The sequence below is a fragment of the Phyllostomus hastatus genome, unplaced genomic scaffold (assembly GCF_019186645.2).
Source record: "Phyllostomus hastatus isolate PE091 unplaced genomic scaffold, TTU_PhHast_1.1 phas_contig_137, whole genome shotgun sequence".
Lineage (NCBI taxonomy): Eukaryota > Metazoa > Chordata > Mammalia > Chiroptera > Phyllostomidae > Phyllostomus > Phyllostomus hastatus.
In genome coordinates this window covers 8,357,844-8,367,754 of record NW_025333583.1, presented here as the reverse complement: position 1 = coordinate 8,367,754, position 9,911 = coordinate 8,357,844, and the positions used below count along the sequence as shown (strand labels likewise).

Genomic DNA, 9,911 nt, shown 5'->3' with positions numbered 1-9,911 from the left:
AGGGCGTGTTGGTTGGGGTGAAGAGGCGCCACCCAGGGACCAGAACCCCAGGCCAGAACTCCCCACAGAACTCAACTGTAGAGAACCAGGCCAGAAAACGCGGCCTCAGGGATATATATGAGTGTCTTGCGGTCCCCTGAGCAAGGGTCCCCAAGGAGGTGGATTGTGATCTGCAGGAAAACCCGGGCCCCGCCAGCACCCCATCACAGGCAGAGCGAAAATGCGCCTGCTGCAGCCCTCGTGGCGGCCTCGTGGGGAGGGAAGGGAGGGGAGAAGCGCTGAGAGGGAGTAGGTCAGGCAGCCTGATTGCAGGAGCCAGTGCAGTGCGACCCAGCTGAAGCCAAGGAGCCCTGACGAGGGCGCGCACTGCCTATGCGGCCCCCCAACACAGAATCAAAAGGGGAGAAAGGATGCTCCCACGGCTTCTCTTCTACCTCGATCCAGTGCATCAAAACAAGCTGACCCAGGGCCCTAGGACCTGCATGGGGAAGTGGGAGCAGCCGCCCCTCCTCCCCAGCCCAGACCCCACGGGGGTCCAGGAACCACAGTCACTTCCTCCTCCTTTTCCCCTTGCCGGTGTAGGGAAAGGACCGACGACAGAGGGTGAGGTGGGCGGGACTTGGGTTTGGCATGCGAGTTTCTATTGGTCAGAGGAGCTGCCGCTTAGGAGGGCAGCTCGGGCGGGGATTGGCTCCGCGGGGCGGGGCGCGGCGCGACTAGAGAAGAGGCCCAAGGGGTGGGGCTGACGCTGCAGCTGGCGCAGCTCGGAGTCGGAGCAGCCGCCGCGGAGCAGCCGAGCAGCCAGCTTCCCCCGCCCGTCCCCGCGCCCGGGCCGGGGCTAGGCCCCCCACTGCCGGGTCCCCGGGGGCTGCAGCAGCGGCGGCGGCGGCGGCAGCAGCGGCGCCGCCCGCGGTTCCCGCCGGGGCCCGGGCGCCGGCCGCTCTCTGCAGGATGGGCACGGTGCTGTCTCTCTCCCCCGCCTCTTCGGCCAAGGGCCGGAGGCCCGGCGGGCTGCCCGAGGAGAAGAAGAAGGCGCCGCCCGCGGGGGACGAGGCGCTAGGGGGCTACGGGGCGCCGCCGGTAGGCAAGGGCGGCAAAGGCGAGAGCCGGCTCAAACGGCCATCCGTGCTCATCTCCGCGCTCACCTGGAAGCGCCTGGTGGCAGCGTCTGCCAAGAAGAAGAAAGGCAGCAAGAAGGTGACGCCCAAGCCAGCGTCCACTGGCCCCGACCCCCTGGTCCAGCAACGCAACCGCGAGAACCTTCTCCGCAAGGGCCGGGATCCCCCCGACGGCGGCGGCGCCACCAAGCCCCTGGCCGTGCCCGTGCCCACAGTGCCCGCGGCCGCCGCCACCTGCGAGCCGCCGTCGGGGGGCAGCGCGGCCGCCCCGCCGCCAGGCTCGGGAGGGGGAAAGCCGCCGCCGCCGCCCCCAGCCCCGCAGGCGGCGCCGCCGGTGCCTGGCGGCTCGCCCCGGCGGGTCATCGTGCAGGCGTCCACCGGCGAGCTGCTGCGCTGCCTGGGCGACTTCGTGTGCCGACGCTGCTACCGCCTCAAGGAGCTGAGCCCGGGCGAGCTGGTGGGCTGGTTCCGCGGAGTGGACCGCTCGCTGCTGCTGCAGGGCTGGCAAGACCAGGCCTTCATCACGCCCGCCAACCTGGTGTTCGTGTACCTGCTGTGCCGCGAGTCGCTGCGCGGGGATGAGCTGGCGTCGGCCGCCGAGCTGCAGGCCGCCTTCCTCACCTGCCTCTACCTCGCCTACTCCTACATGGGCAACGAGATCTCCTACCCTCTGAAGCCCTTCCTCGTGGAGCCCGACAAGGAGCGCTTCTGGCAGCGCTGCCTGCGCCTCATCCAGCGGCTCAGCCCGCAGATGCTGCGACTCAACGCCGACCCCCACTTCTTCACGCAGGTCTTTCAAGACCTCAAGAATGAGGGTGAGGCCGCCGCCGGCGCGGGGGGTCCACCCAGTGCGGGCGCGCCCGCGGCCCCCGCCTCCTCCTCGGCCGCCAGGGACAGCTGCGCGACCGGAGCCAAGCACTGGACTATGAACCTGGACCGCTAGGGATACCCAAAGGCCAAGCCTGCCCCCGCCCCAGCCCCTGACACACGCTCGGAGCCCCCAGGACCATCAAGCTGCCGCCGCCGTCACTGCTGCTCCGCACTCCGGCGGGAGGAGGAGCCGCCCCTGCCCCGCAGGGGCAGGTGGAGGCCTGGAAGCCAGAGGCCGAGGCGCCTGGATTGACGGGGCGTCGGGTGGGAGTGGGGGATGCGCGCGGGAAGGGACCCCCTACCTCAGCCTTTCTGTCTACGCCCCCGTCTCTCCAGCTCTGCGCGGGTCTGCTCCTTCCCTTCTGGGCGTGTCTGTAAGTCCGTCTTCCTCGGTTTGGTCCATCTCCTCTCTTCCTCCCTGCATCTTCACCCTCCCACCCATCTGCCTCTCCCCTGGCCCTTCCTTGGGTGTGTGTGTGTCCGCCTCCGTCGGACCCCCTACCCATCTCCCTTTGGCCCCGTTTCTCTCTCCGCACCGGTGTCTCCGTCTCCCCGCTCCTTCTCCTTTCCTTCGCTTTTGGCCTGTGCCACCGCCTTCCTTCCCGTCCGCCCCCCCCGCCCCGCCTAGGTCAGCTTGCATCCCCTCCCCCGACTGTGCCCCCATACCCTCCTCCCCAGACCCAAAGAAACGCTGGTTCTGAACTCGGAACCACACGGGAGGGCCCTTCGCCCCACCCCCACCGCCCCCTCCGCCTTCCCAACGTGTTGCATGCCGGGAGGCGGGGCCGAGGGACGCCGACTTCGGGAGGCCGACCTTCGGGAGCGAACTCAAACCCAGGAGTCCACCCCGGCGGCGGCGGCGGCGGCGGCGGCGCCTCAGCGAACGGAGGAGGAGAGACAGAAACTCTCCTTTTTCAGGGGGAGGGGCGCCCTCTTTCTTATCGTTAGGTGTTTTCGGTTTCCTCCCCTTTTAATTTATTCGATTTATTCGGTGGTTTCCGGAGGGCGGGGGGCGGGAGGGTTGGGCCGGGAGCTGTCTGAGGTGCTGATCCTGAGGCCGGACCGGACTCCTCCGGGGAGGGCGCCGGGGGCTGGGTTGGGCCCGGTGCCGCATCCGAGGTGCCAATGATGCGGGCCGACGGCGCGGGCCGCACTGTCTGTCTGTCCGTCTGTCCGGGACATAACTATAAAGCGCTGGAAGCGCCTGTAGATGGTTTTGCGCCGGCTTTTCTTTGGGTCCCGGGAGGGCGGGAGCCGGGGCGGGAGCGGAGCCGTCCCAGGCGGCGCAGGAGGCCCGCAGGGGGCCCGAGGGGGAGGCCGAGGCCCCGAGAACCGTCGCTCTGTCGGTCTCGGTCGCCGCCGCCCCCACGCCCGCCTCCACCGTGTCTGACCCAGCGCCGTTAACGGCCGGCTCACTTTTGGGTTAAATGACGAGGAAGTCGCCCCCCTGCGTTTACAGGGCGGCCCATCGAGGCAGAACTGGCCAGTTATGGCCGCTTTCCTCTTCGTCCTCCGTCTCTCCCCGCCACGCATCCCGGCGAGAGTGCAGGCAGACCCGAGTCCGGCGGCCGCCCGGCGCAGGCCGCCCCCGCCCCTCCCCCGCTGCGCGGCCGCCGGCTGCCGCCTCGGGAGCCCCTCGGTCCCAGGGCGCCCGGGGCCCAGGCCGCCCGGGAGGTGGGAGCCGTTCTCCGGGGTCCGAAGAAGAGAAACAACCTCTTTAGCCCGAGGTCCCTGTGCGGCCTCCCTGCCTCCTCAGACACGTGGCTCAGCGCCCCGTGCGCGGCTTCCCGGGCCCGCGGAAGCTGGTCTCGAGCGGGGCGCCGAGTCTCCGGCCCTGGCCGCCGCGAGACGCCCGGAGTCCCGCACCACCAGCGAGGCCGGCGCCCGCTGTCCGTGGTGCTGACCGGCATGCGGGGGCGCGAGGGGCCGGTGGGGGCCGGGAAGGGCTAGAGGAGCCGCGGACTGGGCCTCCGGCCGGGTCCTCTGCAAAATTTGGAAGCGGGGCGTGATCTACTCGGGGGCGAGTTACAGGGTCTGGCCCGAGACCCCGGAACGCGGGCTTCCGCGTGCCCTCCCGGGAGACAGACCTCGGCTGAGCCCGGGCCGCCGCCCCGGCCGCCCCGGCCGCCCCGGCCGCGGCCCCCGCCCCCCCGGCCTGCGGCCGGAAACCCCGTCCAGATTTGTGAATCGGCTCCCGGGAGGGGCGGGGGGAGGGGGAGGGCCGGCGGGAGGGAGACGGGAGCGGCCGCCCATTGGCTGGGATTTGGCGCAGTCGGCGCGGTGCCGTCATCTCCCTCCGTTTGGACTGAGCGGGGGAGGAGCACCGGGGTCACCCCGCGGCTGTCGCCATAGTAACCAGACGGCGCGCGCGCTGCCGTGCCGCCTCTCCGCTCGCCCCTCTCCAGCTGGAAAAACAACCCAGGTCTGCCTGGTTGGGGACTAGTTAACGAGACGGCGTGATCGGCGTTAGCTGCGCTGGAAGAGCCTAAAGTGCGTGGGGCAGAGACGAGCGAGCCTGCGGACACCCCCGGCCGTCCTGCCCTCGGGGTGGGGGGCTGTAGACACTGCCCCGGCCCGCGGACGGAGCACGCCGTCTCTGTGCTGCACCCACACCTCCCACCCCCCGCCCCAGGAGCCGGTGGTCTGGCACTCGCACACCTGGAAGGAGAAAACTCCCCGTGCAGAGTCAAAGCTCACTTTCCTTGCCGCGCCCCAAGGCGGGACCCTCCGCCATGATCCGATTAGGGGTGAAGGGCTGGAAGGGGATTGGCTCGCAGACCCGGAGGGATTAGCCACCTGGGTCAAACTCGAGCAGACTCTCGCTTTGCAGGAGAGGAGGGGGCTGTACGGAGAAGGGCTCAGGACTGATTTCTGAGAAGGCAAAGTGAGGTGCAAGGAAGGTTTTTGGAAACAGAGCGCAGGGCCTCCTGTGCACCGCCCTGAAGTAACCCTCGGTAGAGCGAGTCCAGGCTCAGGAAGGAGGTGACGACGAGGACCCAGAGCTCTAGAGAGAGCCCAACAGGGGTGCGCGGTGGACTGAGGACGGAAGGGAGATGCAGAATGGGGGCCCGGAACCGGCTGGAGCCATGACTCAGCACTTTGGGGGGGGGGCGGGGAGTGACTCTCCCAGTACAGGGGCAAACAGGGATCCGACCACTTGCGTGATACATGCATTGACATACAACAAAAAGCACATTTTTAACCCAGAAGTAGGTACATACACATCCATACTGACGAAGATTCGTTCCATTGTAACATATACACATCTCCACCCCCTTTTTCCCCGCCCCTCTTCCTGGACCAGAGGACGTCCTGTCCTGAGAGCTATGATTGCCTGTCCCGGGGATACCTTGGTACTTAGTGGGTAGGGAGAAACAAAAAATTGTAGAGTTTGGGGGTGGGGGGATTGTCATGGTAACTGCGTTGCCTGCCAAGCTGGGTGCCCAGCAACCAGAGCATCTGGCAGTATCCACGGGGACATCCTGTGGCCTCTACCCACAGGGACTGTGCCTCGCGCATTCAGATGGGCATCTCCGGGAGATTTTTACAACAGGGGCAGTTTTGGCTAGGTATGGGCGCCTGACCTTCATGGGCCCTACTTTAAGTGGTACTGCTGACCCCTTTATACAGCATAAACGATATTTGCAGAGAGTGGCCTCAGGGGTTAACACTTTAAAGACTTTTATTAAGACCATAACCTTGCCTCTCAGCACCTTGCCGGACACCCTACAACAAAGTCATCTATCTATACCTACCCAGGCTAGATATATAAATGAGGGGTAGGAAAATTGTTTTAGTTCACATGATGAGAGACTGGGTATAAAATAGATAGACCGCAAGGCAAAGTCTCAGGATTCAAGTTCCTTCGGTCTGAGTTTAAGGTGGGGATGGGGTTTTCAGGGGCAGTCTCTCTGCTGGACCTGCGGACCAGCTGGCTGATTTTTCACTCCAGGCGCCCCTGTCCTTTCTCAGGATTCAGGTTTAACCTCTTAGTTTCTGACTTAAAATGCCCCCAATCCAGTTTGGGCTTTCAATATCTTCTTCCCCCTGGATTTTCCCCACGATTTCTTCAGCAATGACCTGCTCTCAAATTCTCTTTCTAATTGGAGACATTGCCCACAGTTGCTCCTTCCTTCTCTTAAGACTCTGCCCCTCTCATTTCTATATATCCCTTGGTCATAGTCTCCTGTGATTAATATTTAGCTTAAAGCCCATAAATCATAAAATTAGTCTCTCTGGGTCAGAAGGAAGGTGAGGTGATAAACAATATAAATAGGAAAAGAGGTATTTCTTTCTTTTTTTGGTAGTTTTTAAAAATTTATTTTTACCTGGCTGGCATAGCTCAGTGGATTGAGTGCGGGCTGCAAACCAAAGTGTCGCAGGTTCGATTCCCAGCCAGGGTACATGCCTGGGTTGCAGGCCATAACCCCCAGCAACCGCACATTGATGTTTCTCTCCCTATCTATCTATCTATCTATCTATCTATCTATTTCCCTCCCTTCCCTCTAAAAATAAATACAAATTTTTTAAAAAAAAATTATTTTTAGAGAGAAGGGAAAGAAGAAAGAGAGACATCAATGTGTGGTTGCCCATGTGCGCCCCCTACTGGGGACCTGGCCCAAAACCCAGGCATGTGCCTGACTGGGAACTGAACTGGTCATCCTTTGGTTTGCAGGCCAGCGCTCAATCCACTGAGCCACACCAGCCAGGGCTGAAAAGAGGTATTTCTTAACAATCTTTTACCATTCTACTCCTTTTAAAAAATCATTTCTATGTTATCCCAGAAAAAAAAACAAACAGAATATCAAGAAAAGCCTAAGAAAGAAGTGTGTTGATGGAGGGCTTGTCCTATCAGATATTAAAATGAGCTATAGAGCTAAGTAGCTAAAATATATGGCACTGGTACAGGAGTAGACATACCCATGAAACAAAATAGATAACCCAAAGCTAATCTTCAGCAATCATGGGAATTTAATATATGATAAAGGCACCACTTCAAATCTATTGGGAAAAGATGGATTAGTTAGTTAATGGTTTTGCTCCAACTGGGTAGTCTAGTCATTTATATTAAGGAAAAGGTCAATTCTTCCTCATCCTTTACCCCAAGATAGATTTCAAATTGATTTTAAAAATTAAATAAAGAGCTATAAAAGCCTTAGAAGAAGGGACAATTTCAACATATCTATTAAAATTTTGAAAACACACATACATGTTTACTCAGGAATTCCAACATGCGCACAAGGAGATATGACAAATATTTTGTAAATTGTATTATTGTTTGGAGAGAGATAAATTGGAATCAACCTAAATATCCAGTGGTAGGTTAGGGGTTAAATAAATGTTGATACATCCAAATCACTGAATACTGCAGTCAGCATTCCGTTAAAAAGAGTGAATTGGACTGCATGTACGGACCTGAAAGATCTCCAAAACACATTGTATTATTAATAGTTGCGTAACAGTACATACAGTACAACATCATTTCTGCAAAAGCAAAACAAATCAAACCAAACTATAATTTCTCTTTGTGTACATGAGTGTATGCTTAATAGAAGCTTTAGAAAGATATATATCACTCTTAATAAGTGACTTCTGGGAATGAACTGGGATTAATGTCTGAGGGACTTTCACCTTATCTGTGGAGTTTAATTATTTTTTTTTCCACTGTGTAACTCACTTCAATGCCTGCAGCCCATGGGCAGAGGCAATGGTTCAAGGACACAGTTCACCTTGGCATTGGGTCACTATGAGGAGTTTAATTTTTTAAATAAAAAAATGCGTGAGTGTGTTGTTTGCCAAACTAGAAAATAGTCATTAACATATGACTGTATAGTCAAATATTAGGTGGAGAAAATATGAGTTATTTATTAGTATTGTTACTATTGCAGCTTGATTTGTATGGAGAACATCTTTCCAGAGACAGAGAGACCTTAAAGGAAAAGATGGATTCATCTGACTCCATTTAAGCTTTTGAATGTTAGAGAGAGAAAAAGAACAACCACATGCGAGATTGAGAGACAAACAAGCTGACAGCACATATTTGCAACACAATATATTTTCCACAGGTAATTCAAACTTCTTGTAAAGAGGCAATTCACACAAAAATGTAAACAATGAATAAACACATAGAAGTATACTTCATTGCTGACCATAGACATTCAAGTCAAAACAGCAATGGGATATTGAATCTCTTATGCTGACAAAGATTACAAAAGTGGAAAATTGAAACCATGATAAAAACTTGGGGAAATGTGCGCGTCCTCACCCTCTTTGTAGACATGCACATTTGTTCAGCCTGTCTGGACAGTAACTCGGCTGTGGATCAAAATATGGAAGGCAGCCTTCTCTTCGACCCAGCTACCACATTGTCAGAAATTTGCCCTAAGAAGGTAAATGGGGGAAGACCCGACACCAGGATGCCTATCGTAACATTGTTTATAATGATAAAGAATTAGATTCATCAGTAGGAGATTAAGTACATTGTGACAAATCAGTATTCATTGGGATATTATGGACCATTAAAATTATGCATCAGTCTATATTTATTGGCATGAAAAATGACCATGATGGAGTGAAAATAATGGGTTTGAAACAATATAACATGTGAGAGAGAGAGAGAGAGAGAGAGAGAGAGAGAGAGAGAGAGAGATCTTTAAATAGCTGTCCTCTTCTTGTCATTCAGACCTCGACTTCATAGTCACCTCTCCCTGGTGAGCTCATCATCTCAGCCTGCCCCAGTCACCGTCACACACTCCTGATTTATTTCTCCGTAGCACTCGTCCCCACTTGAGAAAGGTCTGTCTTGTTCACTGCTAGATTCCTTGCACCTAGCATAGTGCTGGACACACAGGAGGCAGTCAGTATATACATACAGTGTGTGCGTGTGCATGCACCTGGGCACACATGTGCAGCAGTAGAAACTTTTAGGATGTTTTAAAAAAATATATTCTCTCTAAGTGGCGAAATTTAATGTTTAATTTAAAATTGTTTATTAATTTACTAGGGTGACATTGGTTAATAAGATCATTATATAGATTACATGTAAGTTTCGAGTATGCAGCTCTATATTACATCATCTGTATGTTGCATAGTGTGTTCACCAGCCAAAGTCAAGTTTGCTTCTGTTACCATATATTTGGCCCCTTTCACCCTCTTCTGCTTCCCCACACTCCCTACATGGTAGGATTTTAAATTACCAGTTTTACTCCCTTCTTAGTACTTTCCCGAGTTTTCTAGTTGATGATCATTTTAATTATGGTGATGGTACTGATGACTGCCTAAAAAAAAGAAAAGAAATATCAGCCCTGGCTGGTGTGGCTCAGTGGATTGAGTGCTGGCCTGCAAACCAAAGGGTTACTGGTTCGATTCCCAGTCAGGGCATGTGCTTAGGTTGTGGGCCAGGTCGGGTGCATGAGGGGCAACCACACATTGATGTTTCTCCTCTCTCTCTCTAAAAATAAAGAAATAAAAATCTTTTTAAAAATCTTTCTAAAAGAAGAAAAAGAAACAGGATGGAAGGAAGGAAAAAGAGAGGAAGGAAGGAAAGGAGGGAAGGGCACAGGGAGGGAGGGAGGGCATAGGGAGGGAGGGAAGGAGGGAGGGAGGAAGGAATGAGAAGAAGGAAGGCTGGCGGAGTCTGGAAAAGGAGGGACACACATCCGCAGCCCTGCCCCACTTTTCTCTCACCTCCGAAGGCTCTTCACCCCCTTCCTCCTCCCCATGCTATTTCTAAATCCCTCAGGCTTAAGAAAGTCCCTTGCTGGCCAAGGGCAGTTAGACACCTGTTTAGCCCAGCAAACACATATGTGTACATACACACTGCACAGATATGGTGCATGCACAGAATGTGGAGTCTGTGTCCACACACAAAATGTGGACACACACAGGCACACACCCTTACAAGGATCCATCCAACACCAGTTA

General features: G+C 56.0%; 1 protein-coding gene across 1 annotated transcript; it reads left to right on the top strand.

The window, feature by feature from the left end:
- Window positions 1-909: 909 nt before the first annotated feature.
- On the top strand, window positions 910-2,594 carry CDK5R2 (cyclin dependent kinase 5 regulatory subunit 2). The gene has a single exon (XM_045854772.1). It carries the CDS (start codon window positions 952-954, stop codon window positions 2,059-2,061), a length of 1,110 nt encoding a protein of 369 aa, XP_045710728.1. The 5' UTR covers window positions 910-951; the 3' UTR covers window positions 2,062-2,594.
- Window positions 2,595-9,911: the final 7,317 nt, after the last annotated feature.